The sequence below is a fragment of the Rhinoraja longicauda genome, chromosome 1, assembly GCF_053455715.1.
Source record: "Rhinoraja longicauda isolate Sanriku21f chromosome 1, sRhiLon1.1, whole genome shotgun sequence".
Classification (NCBI taxonomy): Eukaryota; Metazoa; Chordata; class Chondrichthyes; order Rajiformes; family Arhynchobatidae; genus Rhinoraja; species Rhinoraja longicauda.
This window is the reverse complement of record NC_135953.1, coordinates 59,838,572-59,865,840: the sequence shown is the minus strand read 5'-3', so window position 1 is coordinate 59,865,840 and position 27,269 is coordinate 59,838,572. Positions and strand designations below refer to the sequence as shown.

The window sequence follows — 27,269 nt, the reverse complement described above, 5'->3', positions numbered from 1 at the left end:
GGCACCAATTTTATGGATTTAGTGATTTGATTTCTAAAGGATTTTTGTGTGGGCGTCATGCATTCGAATAAGTTGATTCAGGGCTTGCTGTACACTTGCATAGGGGGCAATCGACAGGCAGCATTGACAACAATTGGCATGTACCACATCATTAGTGTTGCAGAGCTGCCAAATGAATGGGCACTTCAGAGATGGAGGAAGTTTGTGAAGATTTAGACTTTGGACTTTTGTGACCCAGCGCAGACACTGGCCCTTCAGCCCACCGAGTTCACGCTGACCAGCGATCACACCGTACACTTACACTAACTTACACATTAGGGACAATTTACGATTCTACAAAAGCCAATTAACCTACAAACCTGTCCATCTTTTTGGACTGTGGGTTGAAACCAGAGCTCCCGGAGAAGACCCACGCAGGTCACGGGGTGAACATACAAACTCCATACAGACAGCATCCAAAGTAATAATCGAACCCGGGTCACTGGTTCTGAGGCACCAACTTTACCGCTGTGCCACTGTGTCACCCATTTTCTGATTTGCTGATGCTACCTGGAGTAACACTTGTCTGATCTGCACATCACACTGGCATGCACGGTACTGTGTTCACCCAGTACAATCAAGAGGCTTTTAGAAGAAATTTTAATGATTGGCACAAAAAAAAAGAGTTGAGGCCACCATAAATTAGCTATCATCAAATGGAATAGCAGGGCGGGTTTGAGGAGGCCCACTCCTGCTCTATGATCTTCCAGGTGATGCAGTCAGTGATTATACTGGCAATATAAGTGACCCAAAAGACAGGGAACCGACAGGCCACTCACAGAACCATCCTGCATGTTATATTGCAATAAAATAAGGCCTCTTCTCCCAGTTTATAGACATGATATTCCAAATATTAAGGTATCACAAAATGCTGGAGTAACTCAGCAGGTCAGGCAGCATAAAGGAAAGAGGGAATGGGTGACGTTTCAGGTCGAGACCTTCAGACTGATGACAGGGGGACGGGACAAAGAAAGGATATAGGTGGAGCAGGAAGACAGTAGGAGAAGTGGGAAGGGGGAGGGGAAGAGAGGAACAGAGGAACTATCTAAAGTTAGAGAAGTCAATGTTCATACCGCTGGGCTGTAAGCTGCCCAAGCGAAATATGAGGTGCTGTTCCTCCAATTTCCGGTGGGCCTCACTATGGCACTGGAGGAGGCCCATGACAGAAAGGTCAGACTGGGAATGGGAGGGGGAGTTGAAGTGCTCAGCCACCAGGAGATCAGGTTGGTTAAGGCGGACTGAGCGAAGGTGTTGAGCGAAACGATCGCCGAGCCTGCGTTTGGTCTCGCCGATGTAGAGAAGTTGACATCTGGAGCAGCGGATACAATAGATGAGGTTGGAGGAGGTGCAGGTGAACCTCTGTCTCACCTGGAAAGACTGTTTAGGTCCTCGGATGGAGTCAAGAGGGGAGGTAAAGGGACAGGTGTTGCATCTCCTGCAGTTGCAGGGGAAAGTGCCTGGGGAGGGGGTGGTTTGGGTAGGAAGGGACGCGTGGACCAGGGAGTTACGGAGGGAACGGTCTCTGCGGAACGCAGAAAGGGGAGGAGATGGGAAGATGTGGCCAGTAGTGGGGTCCCGTTGGATCTCCTATCCCTGTCCCTGTCCCACCTGTCCCTTTACCTCCCCCTCGACTCCATCCTGTCTCCACCTATATCCTTTCTTTGTCCCACCCCCCTGACATCAGTCTGAAGAAGGGTCTCGACCCAAAAACGTCACCCATTCCCTCTCTCCTAGATGCTGCCTGACCTGCTGAGTTACTCCAGCATTTTGTGATACCTTCGATTTGTACCAGCATCTGCAGTTATTTTCCTTCCAAATATTAAGAGCTGTTGTATGCACATGTCGTGCAGGCATCGTGTCTAACAGCGTGGAAACAGGCCCTTCGGCCCAACTTGCCCACACCGGCCAACATGCCCCTTCTACAGTAGTCCCACCTGCCTGCATTTGGTCCCTATCCCTCTAAACCTGTCCAATGCAGAGGTTTTGGGAAGATGAGCCAACAGTACTATGATCATCCAGAGCAGATGTAGTGAATAGTGCTGGACACACCTGCACTGTTGAGGACATTTCTGAGGATAAAACTTGCAGTGCTTAGATTTATCTTATATTTATGTGTGCATAAATTCTTAAATGCAAGTAGATCTACAAAATAGACACAAAATGCTGGAGTAACTCAGCGGGACAGGCAGCATCTCTGGAGAGAAGGAATGGGTGACGTTTCGGGTCGAGACCCTTCTCACTACAAAGTAATGACTGCAATGTGTTAACACACACTTGTAAAAGCTCAGTGTAAATATGTTCACTGAGGTGTACAGTGTTTTATTTAAAAGGGAAGTCATGAGGTATATGTATATTGGTTTGTGGCTTGTGAGTATTAGTTGGGGCTGAAGGTTGCTAATACTGCAAGAATCTGTGGCGTGAGGTTAACTAGTGTGTACTCTGTTTCAATTTAGTTGCAAGTTGACTGCCATTATAAATAGACATGTTTCATTCAAATATAGTTTTGCAGCACTGTAGGTTTACTGCCCAGAGAAAAAAGTATAATGTCTGCAATGGGGTAAATTGGAAGATTGGAACTACCTTAAGAACCTATTATACTGCACTCTCGAAAACCTACCTAACCTGCCCTTTTGCTTCCAGTGTCAAATTTTCATTGCTTGTGCCTGTGTGAAACCTTTTGGGATGTTTCCCCATGGTGCAGCCACTGCATCTGTATTGCTGTCGACAGAACAGTAGTAAAGAATCCTTTCCACAATAAGAAGGCACACAATAACATCAGTAGTAGCTACAGAAAAAAATGAGATTATGGAAGTAATTCCACCATGAAAGGGGAGTAAGCATTCTGTTCAGCCAATTACTAGTTTGCCGATTGTGTGGTAAGGAAAGTCACTCAACAAAATGCTCTATTTTAGTAGATGACAGGGCATAAACAATTTCTATTTTTCTCTTTATGGAGGGGGATTTTAAACAAATATTATCTTCATTTGTGCATTCAGGCTCATGCTCAATGTTCCTGACCTCCACTCCTATTTTGTACCAGCATCTGCAGTTATATTATATATCCACTCCTATGCATGTCATGCTGAGATGATACTGGGGAGAAGGCAGGAACGGGGCACTGATTGAGAATGATCAGCCATGATCACATTGAATGGTGGTGCTGGCTCGAAGGGCCGAAGGGCCTACTCCTGCACCTATTGTCTATTGTCTCAAATGGATGATAAACAAAGCAAAAAGCAATGAAAAAGGTTTAGCTGGATGAAAATGCTTATCAGTCAGATGCACAAAATGAATTCTTTCAGTAGAGATGCTCAGGTAGAAAAAGTGTTATCTATAATGATCATTAAAATCATCAGTGGGAACATTAGTAAAACCTCATAAAAGGGTAAGGAAACAGTGACACTACATCTTGAGGTAGCTCCCATTTTGCAGCGATGTTACACGTAGCATAAATGTGGAATTCTTGTGGAATTTAAGATGAATAGGTTTCTTTGAAGTGGCATGAACATTGAAAGTTTGGCTGGGAAGAGATGACCCTTTTGTATTCTCATGCGTGAGCTCACAGGGAGTATTGAGGAGCAAGGGACCTTCGTGCACAAATCTAGAGATTATAAAGGTGGCAGCACAGATAGATAAGGTGGTAAAGATTGCATTAGCGAAACTTGCCTTCATTGGCTCCGGCATAGAATATTATAGCCAGAATGTATGGTACAACTTTATAAAATGTTGGTTAGACTACAGCTGGTTACTGTGGATATTTCTGGTTGCCATATTCTAGGAAGGATGTGATTTCGCTGGAGAGGTGGAAATGAAAGGAGATTCACCAGGATGTTGCCTTAAATAGGATATTTCAGTTATGATCAAGACTTGATAGCTTGATTTTCAAGCTTGGGTTTATTTTCTATGGAGTAGAAGAACCTTTTTAGGAGTAAATACTGAATGTCACCTTGCTAAAGTACAATTCAAACGTGTTCGGTGAAGTCGTGTAGTCTATTTCAGTGGCTGGTTTCTAATGCTGCATCTGTGAATGTCTTTGGGCAGAGCCCAGCCCACTTGGTGTTGGTTAGATGTTCCAAGTCATGATGATTAGGTAAGAATGTAAACTTAATATGCTATCTCGACTGCTCAAGTAGTTGGGGGTTGATTGTGTATTTTGATTTCCCAGCGCTATCCAATTACTCTCCCAGCAGGTTCCACATTCTTCACTGAATTCATTGCCCTTTTCCAACAAACTAAGTCTAGAGAAAAGATTTGATGCTCTTTTTTGCTTAGGAAGCCATTTGAATTTAAAGCCACCGGTTTTATGTTCACGACCAATTTGCATGAGAAAATTAACCTCAACCACCACAAATTTGGAACCTCAACTCAACCCTTCAAGGAGATTATTTTTCAAAATTCCAATGAAACGTTTTTCTATTTATTTTCTTGCAGGCGGCGACACAGTGGCACAGCTGGTAGAGCTGCTGCCTCATAGCACCAGAGACTTGGGTTTGATCCTGACCTCGGGTGTCATCTATGTGGAGTTTGCCGGTTCTCTCTGTGACCGTATGATTACCTCCGGGTGCTCCCATGTCACAAAGATGTGGCGATTTTTAGATTAATTGACCTCCGTAAATTTTCCTTGGTGTGCCAGAGTGGATGAGAAAATGGGATAACATACAACTGGTGTGAACGGTTGGCCAAAGGCCCTGTTTCCATGATGCAGGTCTAAACTAAGGTAATGGTCAAACTAGCTATTGTTACTCAGGTTTGGATGAACTGAGTGAAAGGTATTGAGAGCTTACCACATTGTTCTTGGTCCAGAATCATAAATAAGTCAATCTTATTGACCAATCTTATTGAAATATATTCACAAACAAGGCAGAGTTTTGCAATAATCCCATTGTTTCTTGCTCACTGCTACTGATCATACCTTTTATTTTAAATTCCAGAATTATTCAATTTAATTTAAATTTCTACCATTGGGTGGTGGGATTTGAACTCATGCCTCTAGATTTTTGCAGTTACTCCAGCACTTTGCGTCTTTTTCTTGTAGAGTTACTCCAGCACTTTTTTGGGTCTTTTTTTGTAAACCAGCATCTGCAGTTCCTTGGGCCTCCAGATCATCCGTCCAAGCAAATGGATTATTTACTCTAGGTTTCTCTCACTGGAAAATGTATGCTCTGACATTGGATTGATCGTAGAATGTTCACTGATTCACTGTTCAAAGTAAACAGGAATTTATAAAGATGCTACTCGAAGTAAATATTGCAAAATACATAAACAAAAGTTTGCATTCTCATGATTCCCTTGCGAATCACACAAACACTTGTGGACAGCTGACAGGGAACTGTTTTTCTTCAAACTGTATCAGCAATGATGAACGCTATTTTCCCTTCGGTTTTTAGTGGGTTCTGTGGTGCGCGGACGTTTTTCTCTCAATGCGCTGGCTGCACGATGACTCAACCCAGGTCGATGTTTTCCATTCAAGAGGCTTTTCCAGGCTGTTGTTTTGACTGCAATATCCACGTTTTTCCATAGCACAGACTTCATTCCCCAACTCCAGTCACTCATCTAATGTTTCTGCAAATTACCTAAGCTAATGACTAGAAGAGCTCAGTCGAATGAAGTGACAAAGAACAGCCCAGACTGATGTAACAGCTGTGCAATGTCAAATATTTTATAATGTGAGTTAACCTTAAGAGCCAGTGTCAGTTGTTCCAGGAGTATTCTGCTAACTCTGCCAGATAGCAGCATGAGCAACATTTTCCCACGTTCAGCCATACGTTCTGGGTAAACTTTTTTGAGCTTACGCTGCCAGTTGGGCACCTCACTATCTGGCTGTTCATATTAACGACAATAAATGACCGCATTTCAGACACCAGTCTGAAGGGATAAAGGATAGTCCACTACTAGTTCCTTTGCCTCTTCATTAAATATGCCCCTTTAACACACAATAGATAGTTTTTTTTTAAATTCAGGGACTATTGTTTGCCAAGGTAACAAACCTCAGTGTCCTGAGGCAAAAGTAAATGTGATCCATAGTGCAATATTTCACAGTGACTTTGAAATGCCGATGAGTGGCCGTTGAGTGCAAGGTTTGGCAAAAAAAAAACAAAGTTGTGGAAGAACTCAATGGGTCAGGCAGCATCTGTCGATGGAAGGAGTGTAGGTACCTTAGATCCTGGTTGGGCCTGAACTGGGCGTGGGACCAGAGATGGAAGCCACATGGAACAACATGACGGCGAAGGCATGTGGTGAGGAAAACCATGTGACTGTAGTTGCGAGTCTGAGCCAGAACACGGTGGAAGAGCAGGAGAGTGGCAGAAATCACACAGGGAGAGCAGAGAGAGGGCCTCGCAGAGCTCCTGCTGGAGAGAGGAGGAGGACTTCTTCAAAGTAGGCATGCCTTGAGGAGCGTTCATAGTTGTGCAGTAGAATGGAGACACAAGGGCTGCAGATGCTAGAATTTCAATGTAGGATCTCAGCATGTCAGGCAGTATCTCTGAATTGGACCTTAAAACCTTGTTGGTCCAAACTGAGTGGCCTAGAATTGGAGGTGAAACCACGAAGGGCAAGTTAACAATGAAGGCAAGTGCTGAGGAAAGATTGGATGGCGTGTAGGTACATTAGATCCTGGTAAGGAGAGAGTGTACGTACCTTACATCCTGATGTCTTTTGTTAGCATTTGCCTTTTACATCATATTGTCCAACATCTCTGTTTCCAGACCTAGTTCAGGTCCAATTTGTATCTAAGGTACCAACATGCCATCCACCCATAGATGCTGCCTGACCCACTGAGCTCCTCTAGCACTTTGATTTTTTTGCTCAAGATATCCAGCATCTGCAGTCTCTTGTGTCTCTCGGGAGATGTGATGTCTTTCACAGTTATGGAGCCTGCCAATAACGAGGGATGGTCAAGTGTCTGAAAGAACTGAAGACAGCTACAGCCCAAAACATTGATAAAAGGAGTCAATGACTTCAGACACGAGAACAAGACAACATTAGAAAAAGGACTGAAGAAGTCAAGCTGCAAGTTAGATGTTTCTATAATGGATGGAAAACATATCTTCTGTCACAAAAAGCTGGAGTAACTCAGCGGGTCAGGCAGCATCTCTGGAGAGAAAGAATGGGTGACGTTTCAGGTCGAGACCATTCTCTCGACCCGAAATGTCACCCATCCCTTCACTCCAGAGATGATGCCTGTCCCGCTGAGTTACTCCAGCTTTTTGTGTCTATCTTTGGTTTAAGCAGTTCCTTCTTACACATATCTTCTGCTGCTATCCGCAGATTGCTTCTGGTTTAGTTGCTCATTTATAGCCAGGTTTTAGTCATGAGAATGCTTTTGATTCCTGCAGTCGTAGGGGGGCCAGAACCAGAAAAATAGAAAGTCAAAGAATTGTGACTAGCATAGCAGTTTGTTCTTATGATTCCTGCACAAAACCTACTCCTATTTCTTGGTATGTGAAATTATTCAAAACACATTAGAGAATTTCTCTGGAAATTTTGAGGTGAGAATGTAAATCTGTAGCTCAAGAAAGAAATGATGTTCAACATGAGATCTCATCTTACAATGAATGATTTTCAACATTTAGATTATCTGAATAGCATTCAACAGTATTTCACAATGTGGCAGCCACCGGATAAAACGATTAAATTGACTACTGGATATAAAGATACAAAGCATTGCAGCTCCTTCCAGGTTTCCTGAATACGGCAGGTTGGGGTAATTTTCCATCAAAGAAGGTGAACTGAAATCAGTTTCTTAAATTGGAATAAAGTACACAATCCCCTCATGAGCATATTAATGGAAATGAAGCTAAGCACATGAATAAAATCAGGGATATGGAACTGTAGATGCTGGTTTACAGAAAAAGACACAGAGTGCTGGAGTAACTCAGTCGACCAGGCAGCATCTCTGGAGAACATGGAAAGGTTACTCCAGCATTTTGTGTCTTGTTTTGAATAAAATCAGCATCTGTTCAGCAGCAGAAAAGTGAGGATGGTGTGAGCTTGTGTGGCCGTCTGAAATCAGTGTGGTTCAACAAGTTGTTTTACAGAATAACAAATGTTATTATAGGCCAGTGAGGCTCACATCAGTGGTAGGGAAGCCAGTGGAGAACATTCTTCAAGATAGCATTTGCATTTGGAAGCCATGATCATATTGAATGGCGGTGCTGGCTCGAAGGGCCGAATGGCTTACTCCTGCACCTATTGTCTATTGTCTATTGTCTATAGAACAGGTTAATTAGGGACAGTCAGCCTGGCTTCGTATGCAGTGTTGCAAAATTGTTTGAGTTTTTTGAGGAGGTGGCAAAGTTGATTAATGAGGGTAGAGTTTTAGATATTGCCTACAAGGATTTCAGTAAGCATTTGACAAAGCATTGTAGGCTTCTCCAGATGATTAAGACGCGTGAGATTCATAGTGACTTGGTTGTATTGATTCAATAGACAATAGACAATAGACAATAGGTGCAGGAGTAGGCCATTCAGCCCTTCGAGCCAGCACCGCCATTCAATGCGATCATGGCTGACCACTCTCAATCAGTACCCCGTTCCTGCCTTCTCCCCATACCCCCTCACTCCGCTATCCTTAAGAGCTCTATCCAGCTCTCTCTTGAAAGCATCCAACGAACTGGCCTCCACTGCCTTCTGAGGCAGAGAATTCCACACCTTCACCACTCTCTGACTGAACTGATATTCAGAACTGGTATTGTTCACTGTGAAGACAGATGGTTATGGTGGAAGGATGTTATTCTGGCTGAACATGTATGACCAGTGAAGTAATGCAGGGATCAATATGGACTTTTGTTGTTTATGATATAGATAAATGAAATAATAAAAAGGAACTGCAGATGCTTGTTTCTACCAAAGATAGACACAAAATGCTGGAGTAACCCGCTGAGTTACTCCAGCATTTTATATATATAAATGACTTGGACATAAATGTAGATGGGTTGGTTTAGTAAGTTTGCAGATGATACCAAGATTGCTGTGGTTGCGGTCTGTGAGGAAAGCTATCAAAAAATTCAACGGGATATAGATCAGCTATAGAAATGAGCATAGAAATGGCAGATGGAGTTTAATCCAAGCAAGAATAAGGTTTTGTTGCACTTTGGGAGCTCGAATGTCAGGTTAATGGTAAAATCCTTAACAACAGAGGGATCTTGGGGTCCAAGTCCATAGCTCGTTGAAGGTGGCATGTAGAGAGAGTGGCAAAGAAGGCTTATGGTATGCTTGCTCTCACTGGAGGGGGCATTGGATGTAAGTCAGGAAGCCATGATGCTGCTTTACTGGACTTTGGTTAGGCTTCATTTAGAGGATTGCATACAGTTCTGGTTGCCCCATCACAGAAAGGATATGGAAGCGTTGGATAGGGTGCCGAAGAAGTTTACCAAAATGCTGCCCAGATTAGAGGATATCAGCTTCAAAGAGAGGTTGGACAAACTTAGATTGGTTTCTCTGAAGCCTCGGAGGTTGAGGGGAGACCTGAAAGATGTATATAAAATAACGGGAGGTAGATAGTCGGACCTTTTTCCAAGGGTGGAAATGACAGACTAGAGGGAATTTCTTTAAAGTGAGAGGGACAAAGTTTAAAGCAGACGTGTGGGGTAAGTTTTGTACATAGGTGATGGTGGGTGCCCGGAACCTGCCAAGGATGATGGTGGAGTCAGATATAGTAGTAGCTTTTGAGGCTTTTAGATAGACAAATGGATATACAGTGAATGGAGAGATATGGATCATGGGCAGGCAGATGTCATTAATTTATCTTGCCCTCATGTTCTACACAGATATTGTGGGCCAAAGATCATGTTTCTTTGCTGTACTGTTCTATATTCTAAGGTGGAGAGAATAACAGAAAAAAAATGTTTCTAGGTATCTTCAGAAATATGTTAATAGCATTAACATGATACAAGAAAAATGCAAACAGATATTGTCAATCACCAGTGACATCACTCACCAAGTCATTGAATGATGCTGCTTTTATAAAAATAAAAATACTAAGTACTCAGTATATTATTTTTCTCCTCTATATCTTCTGCAGAATTGCACACACTTCTACATGTAAATTTGTACAAATCATTATCTGGCAATGACACTGTCCACACCTCAGAAGACAAAACTTTGTGCAATTACAATTCACAATTGAAGAAATGTATAAACTTCTAGGTTTCACATTACCAGAACTAAAATAATATAACGGAAATCAAAAGCCAGCAGCATATAGATACTTAATTGCGGAGACTTGTGCTGGTCAGGAAACCAGCTTTCTGAGTGCATGAATTAGAGCTCTCTCAGCACTTAACCATGCTGCTAACACTTTATTAATTGCACAGTGAGCAGTATAATGAATATTTCACTCTCTTTTTGGATAAAGATTTATGTTTCTTCAAACTTCAATACCATCATAACTTCCTTGTAAATGTCAGCATGTGTACTTAATGTTTGCATCAGTTCACACATTCTGATCTTGCCAGACTCCAGGACCTTTCTGCTTCTCTTGGAAAAAGTTAACAGGGACTTTTGCATTGTACCAGAACGTTTGGGAACAGATCATTCATGTCAAAATTGTACAGAGGACTATTTCTTCACTTTTTAGTAAGTATTTACTTGCCAAAAGTGAAAATGTATGATGTAATTTTCAGATTTTAACAAACAGATTCAGGGACAGTTTCTACTCAGCTGCAATCAGACAACTGAGCGGTCGGTCCTCTCATCAGCTGCAGTGCAGGTCCGACCACCTCATTGGAGACCTTTGAACAATCGTTCATTGGACTTTATCTTGCACTAAATGTTGCACCATTTATCTTTATCTGCACACTGTGGATGGCTTGATTGTAATCATGTGTCTGGATAGCAAACAAAATATTTTCAGTGTACCTCGGTGAAAATGATCAACTAAACTAAACTAAGATGTCATCGAAGTAAGTAGACTGAAAACTCATAAACTTGTGGTGCAGTGTTCTGATGGGTGAAAGTTTAAATGTTAAAGGGAACAGATTAATTTTCATTTTGTTTCCTTTTCTGTTTCAAATGTGTTGACCTTGCAGGGACATAATACAAACTTTAACAAAAGTAACTGAGTTAATCTAGCTAGCAGCATGGTGGTGCAGCAGTAGATTTGTTGCCTTGCAGCCAGAGACCCAGGTTCGATCCTGACTACGGGTGCTGTCTGTATGGAGTTTTAACATAGCAAAGAAGAGTGGGAAGCCAGAGGATTGGGACTCTTTTAAAGAGCAACAGAAGATAACTAAAAAGGCAATACAGGGAGAAAAGATGAGGTACAAAGGTAAGGTAACCAATAATATAAAGGAGGATAGTAAAAGCTTTTTTAGGTTTGTGAAGAGGAAACAAATAGTTAAGGTAAATGTGGGTCCCTTAAAGACAGAAGCAGGGGAATTTATTACGGGGAGCAAGGAAATGGCAGACGAGTTGAACCGATACTTTGGATCTGTCTTCACTAAGGAAGATACAAACAATCTCCCAGATGTTCTAGTGGCCAGAGATCCTAGGGCGACGGAGGAACTGAAGGAAATTCACAATAGGCAGGAAATGGTGTTAGGTAGACTGATGGGACTTAAGGCTGATAAATCCCCAGGGCCTGGTGATCTGCATCCCAGGGTACTAAAGGAGGTGGCTCTAGAAATTGTGGACACATTGGTGATCATTTCCTGTGGATTGGAGGGTACCTAATGTTATCCCACGTTTTAAGAAAGGAGGGAGAGAGAAAACAGGAAATTATAGACCAGTTAGTCTGACATCAGTGGTGGGGAAGATGCTGGAGTCAATTATAAAAGACGAAAGAGTGGCACATTTGGATAGCAGTAACAGGATCTTTCCGAGTCAGCATGGATTTACGAAGGGGAAATCATGCTTGACTAATCGTCTGGAACTTTTTGAGGATGTAACTAGGAAAATGGACAGGGGAGAGCCGGTGGATGTAGTGTACCTTGACTTTCAGAAAGCCTTCGACAAGGTCCCACATAGGAGATTAGTGTGCAAAATTAGAGCACATGGTATTGGGGGTAGGGTACTGACATGGATAGAAAATTGGTTGGCAGACAGGAAACAAAGAGTAGGGATTAATGGGTCCCTTTCAGAATGGCAGGCAGTGACTAGTGGGGTACCACAAGGCTCGGTGCTGGGACCGCAGCTATTTACAATATACATTAATGACTTGGATGAAGGGATTAAAAGTACCATTAGCAAATTTGCAAATGACACAAAGCTGGGTGGCAGTGTGAACTGTGAGGCAGATGCAATGAGGTTGCAGGGTGAATTGGAGAGGTTGTGGGAGTGGGCGGATGCATGGCAGATGCAGTTTAATGTGGATAAGTGTGAGGTTATCCACTTTGGTGGTACAAATAGGAAGGCAGATTACTATCTGAATGGTGTCAAGTTAGGAAAAGGGGACGTACAACGAGATCTGGGTGTCCTAGTGCATCAGTCACTGAAAGAGCATGCAGGTACAGCAGGCAGTGAAGAAAGCCAATGGAATGTTGGCCTTCATAACACGAGGAGTTGAGAATAGGAGCAAAGAGGTCCTTCTGCAGTTGTACAGGGCCCTAGTGAGACTGCACCTGGAGTACTGTGTGCAGTTTTGGTCTCCAAATTTGAGGAAGGATATTCTTGCTATTGAGGGCGTGCAGCGTAGGTTTACTAGGTTAATTCCTGGAATGGTGGGACTGTCGTATGTTGAAAGACTGGAGCGACTAGGCTTGTATACACTGGAATTTAGAAGGATGAGAGGGGATCTTATTGAAACATATAAGATTATTAAGGGGTTGGACACGTTAGAGGCAGGAAACATGTTCCCAATGTTGGTGTAGTCCAGAACCAGGGGCCACAGTTTAAGAATAAGGGGTAGGCCATTTAGAACAGAGATGAGGAAAAACTTTTTCAGTCAGAGAGTTGTAAATCTGTGGAATTCTCTGCATCAGAAGGCAGTAGAGGCCAGTTCTCTGAATGCTTTCAAGAGAGAGCTAGATAGAGCTCTTAAGGATAGCAGAGTCAGGGGATATGGGGAGAAGGCAGGAACGGGGTGCTGATTGTGGATGATCAGCCATGATCACATTGAATGGTGGTGCTGACTCGAGGGGCCGAATGGCCTACTCCTGCACCTATTGTCTATTGTCTATTGTACGTTCTCCCCATGATTGCGTGGGTTTTCTCTGAGATCTTCAGTTTACTCCCACACTCCAAAGAAGTACAGGTTTGTAGATTCATTGGCTTGGTATAAATATAAATTGTTCCTAGTGTGTGTAGAATAATGTTAATGTGCGGGGATCGGTGATCAATGCGGACTCGGTGGGTCGAAGGACCTGTTTCAGTGCTGTATCTCTAAACCAAACTAAACTAAAATAAAATAAACTGAACTAAACTAAAAAAGCTGCAGAGTTGGAAAGGCACAACATCTACATTTATTGTTAAGAAGATCCCGTGTGAAGATTGAGTTTTGGGCCTCCTATATTGTTAGGCAGAACAAAGACACAAAATGCTGGAGTTATTCAACAGGTCAGGCAGCATCTCTGGAGAAAAGGAATAGGTGACGTTTTGAGTCGAGACTCTTCATCAGACCATTAGCCTGATGAATGATCTCGACCTGCGACGTCACCTGTTCCTTTTCTCCAGAGATGCCATCTGACCTGTTGAGTAGGAAAATACTGGTACAAATCGAAGGTATCACAAAGTGCTGGAGTAACCCAGGGGGTCAGGCAGCATCTCTGGAGCGAAGGAATGGGTGACAATAGTCTGGACGAAGGCAGGGTGAAATGAGTGAGCCCAGAGTTGAGGATTATCATGTGGGCTGCATGACCTGCAGGTTTTGGGATTAGACTTGGTTTTTCAAACTGAACATCGAGTCCTGCTACCTGTTAGAATACTAGATGGGGAAGCACCAATGCAATTAACAGTTCATGAGTCCACAATGTAAACAGATCAGAATCATAAGTCATTTACCTACATTTCAAAAATAGGTTTTGAAAATATTTCACTGGCAATAAATTACTTTAAAATATTCTTAAGTTGTGAAATATACCATATAAATTACACAGTTATTTATTTTCTTTTGATGAAACTACCTTTAACTGGAAAGATACTGAATTTTCAGGTACAAGGAAATAATGCCTCTGCATCAATACTGTGTTGAACAATCAATAACAGGGCTAATCATTGACTTTTCAATAACTGACTGTACAATCTATCGGTTCTTGCTCCTCCACTCACCGACATTCAATTTTACAAACTATACACATAAACATTTTTTTGTTGTTGTTTTGTTCAAAACCTCCAATAACTGAGCAATTGAGGTGGAACGCGAAGATTTGATGGAAGCACAGGGCCTCTTCATCAATTTGAACACTACACCCAGCTTGTGTTCACTCTGTGATACCTGCCAAAGTTGGCGAAATGAAAAAAATACACCTACCCTGGAGAGGCGTGAATTCGGGTCGTGCGATTGCCAGATTGTCTCTGCCTACTCCATTCCACAGTGCTCTCCAAAGCACTTCAGTCCTGAGTTGATTTTGTATGTGGGATATCAGATTACATCAATTTGGCCACCCATTGTAAATAATACAGCCCTATTTAACATGATTTGTTTCTTCCTGATCAAGTTGCTAAAATAATCCATGCGAGAGTGAAGACCTCATGCTGACACTGAAACAAAGCAGTTGTCTGTGGAAGAGATGTCAGCATGCTTTAGATTTATTTCATTGTGTCAGAATTCAATACTCTGGTGTATCAAAGTTATACAAGGGTAGTTTGAAGCCACATACTTTATCAACCTTGTACATTTAGATTTACTTAATGATGAGCCAGTTCTTGCTGGCTAATGCTGACATTTCCAAATTGTAAGTTCCAGTTCCAAGGCTCCCGCATATGCTGTTGTACAGAACAGAGAACGGGACAGTAGAAGGGTCTGAAGAAAGGTCTCAACCCAAAACGTCACCTATTTGTTTTCCCCAGTGATGCTGCCTGACGCGCTGAGTTACTCCAGCATTTTATGCCTATCTTTGGTGTAAAGATCTGCAGTTCCTTCCTACACAGAATAGTACAGGGATAGGTCCATCGCTCACCATATCAGCGCAGACCATGATGGCAATCTAACTAATCCAATCTGCTTTCACATGACTTGTATTCCTGTACTTCCTGCCTGTTCTTGTGTTTGCCCAAATGCCTCTTAAACATTGCTCTTGTATCTGCTGCCACCACCTCCCCTGGCAGCACATTCTAACCAGTCACTATTCTTTATGTAAAAAACCTGCCTCATAATTCATGGAACATAAACATTCCCTACTCACCCTAAACCTACACCTCTTAGTATTCAATATTTCCATCTTGAAAAAATAATCAGATGATCTATCCTCTCATAATTTATACATCAGTCTCTGATACGCCGGACAAAGCAATCCAATGTTATCCAACCTTTTCTTATCGCAAATGCTCTCAAATTCAGGCAACATCCTGGCGAATCTCTTCTGCAGCCTCCGCACAAACTTTCTATAATGTGGGAACCAGAACTCCAAATTCCATTGACTCTGTCTACACCTCACGCCGCCTCAATAAGGCCACCAGCTTAATCAAGGATGAGTCTCACCTCGCCTCATTCCCTCTTCTCCATTCTCCCCGCAGGCAAGAGATACCAAAGTGTGAAAACGCACACCTCCAGATTCAGGAACAGTTTCTTGCCAGCTGTTATCAGGCAACTGAACCATCCCATCACCAATTAGAGAGCAGCCCTGACCTACCATCTACTTCTTGGAGACCCTCAGATTATATTTAATTGGACTTTAGTTGGATTTAATCTTGCACCAAGCACTATTCCCTTTATCCTGTATCTGTACACTTTGGTTGGCTTGATTGTAATCATGCCAAGTCTTTCTGCTGACTGGATAGCACACCACATAAACGTTTTCCACTGTACCTTGGTACACGTGACAATAAACTAAACGTGGTCTGATCACATTTTTGTGCAGAACATAATGGGATGTAATGACAGACATGGAAGGCCATTGAGACCAAAATAGAATGAATTGTAAACCCAATCTCGCAGAAATTTTTGGTAAAGATCTGCAGAGAAGAGCGAGCAAATAATCACATTTGTGGCTTGTACAAGAGCAAAATGTGCTATCTTGGACATACGCCGAGAAAAGATGCTAGTCTTTGCCATACTGAGTATTTTCATTACTTGAAACTCACTGTTGGTCTAATACACTAGAATATTTCTAGTTGAGTTTAGTTTAGAGATACAGTGCAGAAACAGGCCCTTGGGCCCACCGAGTCCACGCCAACCAGCGATCCCCACACATTAACACTGCCCTACACACACTAGGGACAATGTACAAGCCAATTAGCCTACAGACCTGTCTGTCTTTGGAGTGTGGGAGGAAACTGGAGCACCGGGCGAAAACCCACGGGGTCACAGGGAGAACGTACAAACTCCATACAGACAGCGCCTGTAGTCAGGATCGAACCTGGGTCTCTGGTGTTGCAAGGCAGCAACTCTACCACTGCACCACTGTGTGGCAGATGACAGAGATGAGAAGATGACATCTTGTTTAACTCCAAAGTCAAAGCTGCCATCAGCAGACTCACAGAAAATTAAATGGAGTATTAGGTGTCCAGACATTATTGGATTAGACTCTTGTGTTAATTGATCGTTTACTGAATTCATAAAAGGATAGATCTACAACAATGATATACATCAATACTGAAATCCTTATATATACTAAATAGGACAGGGCCAGCTGCATTTTTTTAGAAGGCTCCACTCCTTCAACGTCAGCTGTAAGATGCTGCAGATATTCTACCAATCGGTGGTGGCCAGTGCCATCTTAGAGTCATAGAGTCATAGAGTAAAACAGAGTGGGAACAGGCCCTTCGGCCCAACTTGCCCACACCGGCCAATGTCCCAGCTACACTGGTCCCACCTGCCTGCATTTGGTCCATATCCCTTCAAACTTGTCCTATCCATGTCCTTCTTTGCTGTTAGACAATAGACAATAGACAATAGGTGCAGGAGTAGGCCATTCGGCCCTTCGAGCCAGCACCGCCATTCACTGTGATCATGGCTGATCATCCACAATCAGTATGCTGTTCCTGCCTTCTCCCCATATCCCTTGACTCCGCTGTCTTTAAGAGCTATCTAATTCTCTCTTGAAAGCATCCAGAGAATTGGCCTCCACTGCCTTCGGAGACAGAGAATTCCACAGATTGACAACTCTCTGGGTGAAAAAGTTTTTCCTCATCTCCGTTCTGAATGGCCTACCCCTTATTCTTAAACTGTGACCCCTGGTTCTGGATTCTCCCAACATTGGGAACATGTTTCCTGTGTCTGGCGTGTCCAATCCCTTAATAATCTTATATGTTTCAATAAGATCCCCTCTCATCCTTCTAAATTCCAGTGTATACGAGCCCAGTCGCTCCATTCTTTCAACATATGACAGTCCCGCCATCCCAGGAATTCACTTACGTTGCACTCCCTCAATAGCAAGAATGTCCTTCCTCAAATTAGGAGACCAAAACTGCACACAGTACTCCAGGTGTGGTCTCACCAGGGCCCTGTACAACTGCAGAAGGACCTCTTTGCTACTATAGCTCCTCTTGTTATGAAGGCCAACATCCCATAAGCTTTCTTCTCTGCCTGCTGTACCTGCATCCTTACTTTCAGTGACTAATGTACAAGGACACCGAGATCTCTTTGTATGTCCCCTTTTCCTAACTTGACACCATTCAGATAATAATCTGCCTTCCTGTCCTTGCCACCAAAGTGGATAACCTCTCATTTATCCACATTAACTGCATCTGTCCTGCATCTGCCCACTCACACAACCTGTTCAAGTCCCCCTGAATCCTCATAACATCCTCCTCACAGTTCATGCTGCCACCCAGTTTTGTGCCATCTGCAAATTTGCTAATGTTACATTTAATCCCTTCATCTAAATCATTAATGTATATTGTAAATAGCTGCGGTCCCAGCACCGAGCCTTGAGGTACCCCACGAGTCATTGCCTGCCATTCTGAAAGAGACCCGTTAATCCCTACTCTTTGTTTCCTGTCTGCCAACCAATTATCTATCCATGTCAGTACCCTACCCATAATGCCATGTGCTCTAATTTTGCCCACTAATCTCCTATGTGGGACCTTATCAAAGGCTTTCTGAAAGTACAGGTACACTACATCACCACATCCACTGGCTCTCCCTTGTCCATTTTCCTAGTTACATCCTCAAAAAATTCCAGAAGATTAATCAAGCATGATTTCCCCTTCGTAAATCCATGCTGACTCGGACCGATCCTGTTACCGCTATCCAAATGTGCTGCTATTTCATCTTTTATAATTGACCCCAGCATCATCCCCACCACCGATGTCAGGCTAACTGGTCTATAATTTCCTGTTTTCTCTCTCCCTCCTTTCCTAAAAAGTAGGATAACATTAGCTACCCTCCAATCCACAGGAACTGATCAAGAATCTATAGAACATTGGAAAATGATCACCAATGTGTCCACAATTTCTAGAGCCACCTCCTTGTGTACCCTGGGATGCAGACCATCAGGCCCTGGGGATTTATCAGCCTTCAGTCCTATCAGTCTACCCAACACAATTTCCTGCTTAATGTGAATTTCCTTCAGTTCCTCTGGTCATTAGTACATCTGGGAGATTGTTTGTGTCTTCCTTAATGAAGACAGATCCAAAGTACCTGTTCAACTCGTCTGCCATTTCCTTGTTCCCCATAATAAATTCACCTGTTTCTGTCTTCAAGGGACCCACATTTGTTTTAATTAATTTTTTCCTCTTCACATACCTAAATAAGCTTTTACTATCATCCTTTATATTCTTGGCTAGCTTACTTTCGTACCTCATCTTTTCTCCCCGTATTGCCTTTTTAGTAATCTTCTGTTGCTCTTTAAAAGTTTCCCAATTCTCTGGCTTTCTGCTCATCTTTGCTATGTTATACGTCTTCTCTTTTATTTTTATATTGTCCTTGACTTCCCTTGGCAGCCACAGTCACCTCTTACTCCCCTTAGAATCTTTCTTCCTCTTTGGAATGAAATGACCCTGCATCTTCTGGATTATTCCCAGCAATACCTGCCATTGTTGTTCCACTGTCTTCCCTGCTAGGGTCTCTTTCTAGTCAACTTTGGCCAGCTCTGCCCTCATGCCTCCATAGTCCCCTTTGCTCAATTGTAATACTGACATTTCCGATTTTCCCTTCTCCCTCTCAAATTGTAGATTAAAACTTATCGTATTATGGTCACTACCTCCTAATGGCTCCTTTATCTTGAGTTCCCTTATCAAATCCGATTCATTACACAACATAAATCCAGAATTGCCTTCTCCCTGGTAGGCTCCAGTACAAGCTGCTCTAAGAATCCATCTCGTAGGCACTCCACAAACTCCCTTTCTTGGGGTCCAGTACCAATTTGATTTTCCCATTCTACCTGCATGTTGATATGGCCCATAACCACCGTAATTGCTACATAGCAATTTTAACTCTTGATTCAACTTACACCCTATATCCAGGCTACTGTTTGGGAGTCTGTTGATAACTCCCATTAGGGTCTTTTTACCCTTACAATTCCTCAGTCCTATCCACACTGAATCTACATGTCCTGATTCTATGTCACCCCTTGTAAGGGACTGAATTTCATTCCTTACCAACAGAGCTATCTCACCCCCTCTGCCCACCTGTCTGTCTTTTCAACAGTTGTGTGCTGGGGCAGCAGGGCGAAGGTCACGGACACCAACAGGATTAACAAACTCATCAGGAGGGCTAGCTCCGTCCTGGAGGCAGAGTTGGATTCATGGGAGGTGGTCTTGGAGGGGAGGATGCTCCTCAAACTGCGGAGCATCTTGGACAATACAGCTACCCCCTCCATGACACACTGGTCAACCTAAAGAGTACCTTAAGGACAGACTGGTTCCACCAAGATGCAGTACAGAACACCACAGAAGATTCCTTTTCCCTGTGGCTATCAAACTGTACAACTCCTCCCCCTTCTGTCGTGGGGTAGACTGACTCCCCTCCCCCATCCCCCCTCCCTCCCCAATCTTTCCACATCCCCAATCCTTTCCACTTGTCAATTTAATTTCATGTTTCATGTATCTCGTTGTTTTTTATGACTATTGGCAGACCAATTTCCCTCCTGGGATAAATAAAGTTCTATCATATCATAACATATCATAGTCATTTACCATGAGATAAGAAAGAAGTTTGGCCAAATCATGTGGAAGTTGTGTGTTGGTGACGCTGATAAAGTTTGTGCAGTACAGAGTCAGGGGTGGTGTTGAATGGCATCGTGATATCCCTAAAACTGGATCTGTGGGGAGATTGGGTAATACCAACAAATATACATCTGTGGCATGAAGTGAATAATGAAGGCATTCTTTGAAACTCTTGGATTCTGCTGGGTGCCGACTGCTGGGTGTTTGTCATTTAGGTCTGGACAGGTCAACAGAGAAAGAAGGGCAGCATTGTGTTGGCAGTGAGACATGAGGGAAGAAAGTGATGAGCCCACCACCTTTTGCAAAACGGGCCTGCAAAGCTAGTTGGAGATTTAGACCAGTGATCGGTGTTTCAAGGATGTTCTGAGTCTGTGATCTGTAAAAGACAATACATTTTCAGAGAACTGAGGCAAAGGCATCATTTGGAGAGTGGTTTAACAGTCTTAGAACAATGGGATTATTCACAACCAGTGCAAAATGTCCAAATGCCTCTTAAGTACATCAAATTCCCTGAGGACAACATCAATTAGGTGTCATTTTAGGAACAGCAATGATTGAGGTTCAAAATCTGGTCATTTGAACACTTTTCTGTGAGAGAGGCAATTTATGAGAGTTTCAGGGCAATGGCTGAGCCTGACACATGTCCTCAAGTAAAGTGTGGATTGAAAGTCTCAACGCAAAGTGCTGGCACGGATAATTCTCATGGGGTGTAAAAGCACCAACACTAAAGGACCTACAGACAAGTCTAAAAATACCTTGACACTCACTATTAAAGTGGGAGTTTCAAATTTAGAGTTAAAGGGGACCACATATTTTAAAGCATCTTAAGTATTTAGTGTCAAGACATTAACATAGGCAGACATTGTAGTAACTGTATTTGCCACAACAGTTGCAATACAACTTTTCTTTTCCCCTTAAACTTAATGTAAACTTAGAACTATTTTTCTCCCCTTAAACTTTGTAAACTTACAATTACTTGAATCTGGACAGGGAAAATCAGTTTGGGACAAGTGAGATATGCTAATCATGCCCAATCCAGTATCACTTCATAACACAATGGAAGACAAAGTGTGGTTCTCAATAAATGTGAATCACGGCTGAATCTCCTTCACTGGAATTTAGAAGGGTGAGAGGGGATCTTAGAGAAACATAACATTCTTAAAGGATTGGACAAGCTAGATGCAGGAAAAATGTTTTCGATGTTGGGGAAGTCCAGAACCAGGGGTCACAGTTTAAGAATAAAGGGTCGGCCATTTAGGACTGAGATGAGGAAAAACTTCTTCATCCAGAGAGTTGTGAATCTGTGGAATTCTCTGCCACAGAAGGCAGTGGAGGCCAATTCACTGGATGTTTTCAGGAGAGAGTTAGATTTAGCTCGGGACTAAAGGAATCAAGGGATATGGAGAAAAAGCCGGAATGGGGTACTGATTTTAGATGATCAGCCATGATCATATTGTATGGCGGTGCTGGCTCGAAGAGCCAAATGGCCTCCTCCTGCACCTATTTTTCTGTTTTCTATGTTTTTTATCTAACTATGAGTCAATTTATAACTGTATTAGGGATCAGCTTAGTGCAATGCAGTAATTAAATCTTATGTCCTGATTTTCAAAATGACCACAATATTTTGTGCTTCCCAGTATGATTTCCAATAGTGCCAACTTTACAAGTTTGAAAGTGAATATGGTACACATTAGGCAGCGGTTGGAATTTAAGAGCTTATATCATTTATCTGAAGAACCTAAGCATCTGACTTCATCTAAATTCTAATTCATAATTGTGACGAGGCATAACTAGTGTGTTTCATAAAATAACATTTAAAACCTAGTCCCTGGAAGCCAGCCCAAACTGTTACAGATCCTTTGTCGTACTGTCATAGACTGGCTGAGTTTGTTTTTACACCATCAAAGATTGAATGTAAATGTCCCTCATTGTCATTGAATTGTTACTCACAATTCTCTACTATTAAAGCACACTCCCACCTGCACCCTCCGCTCTGCTGCTGCCAATCTCCTATCCCCCCACATCCGGACCAAACTCAGATCCTGGGGGGACAGGGCTTTCTCCATCGCTGCTCCCACCCTATGGAACTCACTACCCCAAACCGTCAGAGACTCCTCCACACTCACCACATTCAAAACATCACTGAAGTCTCACCTGTTCAGTACTGCCTTCAACCACTGAAGGTCACCTCACCTTCTGTCTCCTTTCTCTGTTCGTTTACTTATTTATCTATTTATTCACTTCCCTATGTTCTCTAAATCCCTGTAAAGCGTCTTTGAGTATATGAAAAGCGCTACATAAATGTAATGCATTATTATTATTATTATTATTATAATGTTGTTTAATATCACAGCCAGTGACAGAGGTGAAGGTCAGTGGACACATGTTGGTTTATCTGGTACTAAAGTCTTAACGATAGACACTAAACGTTGGAGTAAATCAGCGGGTCAAGCAGCATCTCTGGAGGAAAATAATAGGTTACATATCGGGTTGGAACCCTTTTTCAGACTTCAAACTTGTCTGAAAAAGGGTTCCAACCCGAAATGTCATCTATTTGTTTTCTCCAGAGATGCTGCCTGACCCGCTGATATACTCCAGCATTTTATGTCTATCTTCGATATAAACCAGCATCTGCAGTTCCTTCCCACACAAGAAAGTGCTGGACTTAGTTATACAAATGGATTAAATGGCAATGGTAATGGTAGCGGTACAAGAGGATGGTAAGAAATTTCAATTACTTTCACCCCTCAGCAATTGAGGTGTCTTATTTCAATAGCACTATTCATAATGCCGTCAGGCTCTGTAGAAGAGTCAGGCAGATAAATGCAGTGACTTTGCTGTGGAGCTGGATTTTTGTCACTATGATAGATGTCCATAGAAATTGGCAACATTTTGTACTATCACTTCCCATTGATCAAATGCCTCTGTAAGCTGTAGACATTCCAAAATGCCACCCCTGTGTGGTCGAACCTAAGTTCACTGATGAACAGCAGAGAGTAAATAATTCAAGGCATTAGGAGCAATATGGAAGGTTAAATTAAATTACACAGCTGGTTACATCTGAATGCCTTTAATTCTTCCTCTTGTCAATATAACCCTGCTAATGTGGTAATTGAGTGTAATGGGTACATTACTCATTTCCACAAGACCCAACCTTCACAAACTGGCTCCTTCCAAAAGAAAGAGGCTCTTGTCTTTTCTGAACCATCCATGATACACAATCCCTACAAGGTTAAGTTACTTTAAATGTCGGTTCTCGTAAATTCTTGTTGTGTGCAAAAACATAACAATTAATTACAATTGTGCTTTTTAATCTCTGATGCATTGCACTGTTCACTTCATGCAGTGTTGTTTATGTGCAGTACATATTAGCTGCAGTCAGATTCCAGTATGTGCTTGCATCACAGGTTGGTGCCAAGCCAGATCTGTTCTGCAGGGAAATACTGCTTTCCATTGTAAATCTATGCTTAGTGCAAAATGTCAGCATGTTAGCATTGTGCTTGTTGCTGAGGGTCACTGCAGTTTCAAGAGTAAAATTAACAGCTACCCTTCTGTCTTGCTATGATCAATGGTAAAACAATGGCACCCATTTAAAATTAACCTTTTGAACCCTTCTGATTGAGAAAGAAAAATTGCCGAGAAATTGGTCTGTGTGACCCTGGTTGTTTTCATCATGAGGAAATGGAAATTTAACCCAGATAGGTGAAAAACTCACCAAACCCGAAGGCACTTCTCCCTTCTCTGCACAGAAGCCTTCTTCCACAACCCCATATCTCCTTCCCGCCTCTGACCACCCAACCCATTACTCCTTAGCCTTCCTATTCCCCGCTGCCATCAACTATCTCTCTCACCCTCAAACATGCTGACCGGTTCCCTTGATCTCCCTTTCCTGATGCTGCTGTCTGTTGTGTAAGTGAGAATGACTGTAGCTTTAAAATTTTGATTTTAACTGTATTCATTAAATTAAACACCATGTTATAGGAAGGGTAGGATAGTGCTGTAAAGGGTGCAGAGGGGATTCATCAGGATAATGCCTTAGATAGAGTTATTCCCATTCAATTATGAGGAGAGACTGAAATGGAAGAGGTTATTCCACTCCAGTGAGATGGTTCCGATCGTTGGCAGGCTGGTGTGAGTTTTGTCCCACTGAGCTACCTACCTATTTTCCCTTCCATCCCAAAACATTGCCTATCCATGTTCTCCTGAGACGCTGCCTGACCCGCTGAGATACTCCAGCACTCTGTGTCTTCTCTTAGGATTAGTGTACTGGATATCAGATTTTTAAATCCATAATGTGCAGCTCCAATGATTTTATGACTAAGGCCATGGTTACAGGGAATTTTAATATGGTAGGGTATTGACCATTCTGTATCCCTGGATCAATACCATCCCAGCACCCCTTTTGTAATATACTGGAATTTCGAAGCAAAAATGTGTTTGGTTTTCCATTTATTCTGACACCACGTGACTCCATCCACATAATCAACACACATGCGCATCAGACGAGGACAGGACTGAGCTGGGATATGTTGCCAATCTTCTGTGAAATGGCTTCCACTGATCAGTCTCAGGGTCGAAGCAGTGCAGGGTTGCTGGTGCCCTTGAAATAAAATTCCAGCAAGCATTGGCAATTTCCAGGTGAATATGGAAGAGGAGAGAAATTAGGGGTGAAAATTACCTTCAAAGCTGCAACTTAACATTATAGCAGCATTATTGCATGAGAGTGCATCCTCCACAGGGATATGCAGTGTTAGATCCACAATGAAATATTGTGTACAAAGGCTTATGCCATTTTGACATAGAACCTATGGAATTCATTGCCACAGAAGGCTACAAACTTATGAACTATGAATCTCTTTATGGACAGCCAAAAAGGACTTTAAATGATAGCAGGTCCAGTATAACCAAATCCCAATTCCATCCTTCCATCGTTGCCATTTGTATCTATATGCTTTCATGCCACACCTGGTTGTTCAACGCCAACACTGAAGCAACATGTATATGACAAAATGATTTTGCAGACACTAGCGAATGCTAAAGTTACCTCCAGGAACCGTTAATGTAAATATTAATGTGAATTGTTTCTCCATTCCTTGTTTGGTGATTGTTTTTTCCTGGTTCCCTATTTCAAACCTGGGTTGTATTCACTCTCTGCTGGCTGGCTCTCTGCTGCCTTCACTTTTTTTTTGGCTTTGTCATTTAAACTTTGTGTTGTGCATTGGTGAATTCAGTTTAGAACTGACATTGAAGTCCAACTATTCTAAAGATTCCAGACATATGCAGAAACCAATGTCTAACCCCTCCCCCTTTGATATATTTTGTTCCTTCCTAAGAAGTCATAGAGTCATAGAGACGTAGTGTGTGGATCCACACATACAGTGTGGATCCACACCAATCAACATGCCCCATCTACATTAGTCTCATCTGCCTGTGTTTGGCCCATACCTTTCAAAACCTATCATATTCATGTGCCTGTCCAAAGGTCCTTTAAACATTGTGATAGTACCTGCCTCATCTACCTCCGCTGTCAGTTTGTTCCATATATCCCCTACCCTTTGTGTGAAAAGGTTGCCGTTTAAGTTCCTATTAAATCTTTCCTCGCTCACCTTAAACCTATGACCTCTGGTTCTTGATTCCCTTACTCTGGGTAAAAGACTCTGCACATTTACCCTATCTAATCCTTGCATGGTCTTATACATATCTATAAGATCACCCCTCATCCTCCTGCGCTCCAAGGAATAAAGTCCTTGCCTGCTCAACCTCTCTTTACAGCTCAGGCACTCAAGTCCTGGTAAGATCCTCATAAATCTTCTCTGCATCCTTCAAGCTTAACGACAGTATTACTATATGAGAGTGCACACTCCACAAGGATATGCAGTGTTAGCTCCACAATGAAATGTCATCCACACCGGCACAGGCCATTATGCCTTCGAACAGTTATCGTTGAGACACTGAAGGTAAAAGTGGTATTGATGGTGCATGATAAATGGAGATTTCACTTGTAGGTCTCTGTGACCTAAACGTTCTACCTTAATTATATCTTCCATATACACATATATCTTTCCTGTGCTCTTTCGTCATTGTGGCTGGAAACTGGCTCAGCCTAAGATAGTACTTATGCAATGATGTACTATATATGTCCCACATTCTCCTATGCTGTTAACTTCTCCATTTGCCATGCTCCAATACTATGCACCCACTTGTGACCACAATCACTGGTTTTATTTAATACTAGCAGGGTTTCATTATAAACAAACCCTAACAAATCATCAACACCCACTCAACTCCAAACATCATTACATGCTACTGGACTTCATTAACCCTTTTCGTTGGGACAACACTAAATATGAGTAAAAAGGTCTGTCATTATTTCATTTCAATATTTTGCCTGTTTGTAAACTCAATGCAACACTACAATCAACAAAGAACATAAAATACAGCTGTTTGAAAGCAGTCAACGTTCAGACGTTATTATCTTTGATACTACAATTTGCAACAGGTTCTTCCATTGTAAGAATTATTTGCTTTGTTTACATTTTCCAAACCTACCCCTGTCTTTGGTTTAGCCCCCAGCCCCGCCATGGTGGGTGTTGATCCAAGTGGTGAGCTGACAAGATGTGTCTTCTGGTTTTGATTGATCAGAACCACATCTGCTCCATTTTCTGAATCAGATTCCAACTCCTGTCAACAAACCAAAGGAAACATCAGAACATTAGCCCATAAAAGACAATAATGCTCATCATAATTTCTTCCAGAACTTAGATATCAGGGAATAAATGTGCCCTGGGTATAAAGACATGTACCATTGATCCAATAAATCAGTTCCAAATTAAAAATGAGCACATTTCTGATTAAAATTATAACTTTAAGATATCGTGATTTCAATTAAATGACGATTTTAAAGTTTCCTCAGATGCCCACTGAAGTCTCAATAAAAGTATTTACCGATGAAGAAAAATCTGACCAAGAACCTGTGGAATGTTTTTTAAATTTAATCCATATTTTGTCTCCATGATAACTATTAG

At 42.2% G+C, this 27,269-nt stretch overlaps 1 protein-coding gene across 1 annotated transcript in view; it reads right to left on the bottom strand.

Annotated features, from left to right (window-relative positions):
* The window catches only part of dlc1 (DLC1 Rho GTPase activating protein), a 387,268-nt gene that overhangs the window by 248,588 nt on the left and 111,411 nt on the right, over positions 1 to 27,269 (bottom strand). Inside the window, exon 4 of the mRNA XM_078398141.1 lies at positions 26,794 to 26,925. Within this exon, the coding sequence (XP_078254267.1) occupies positions 26,794 to 26,925 (132 nt within the window). The remainder of the gene's footprint in view (positions 1 to 26,793; positions 26,926 to 27,269) is intronic.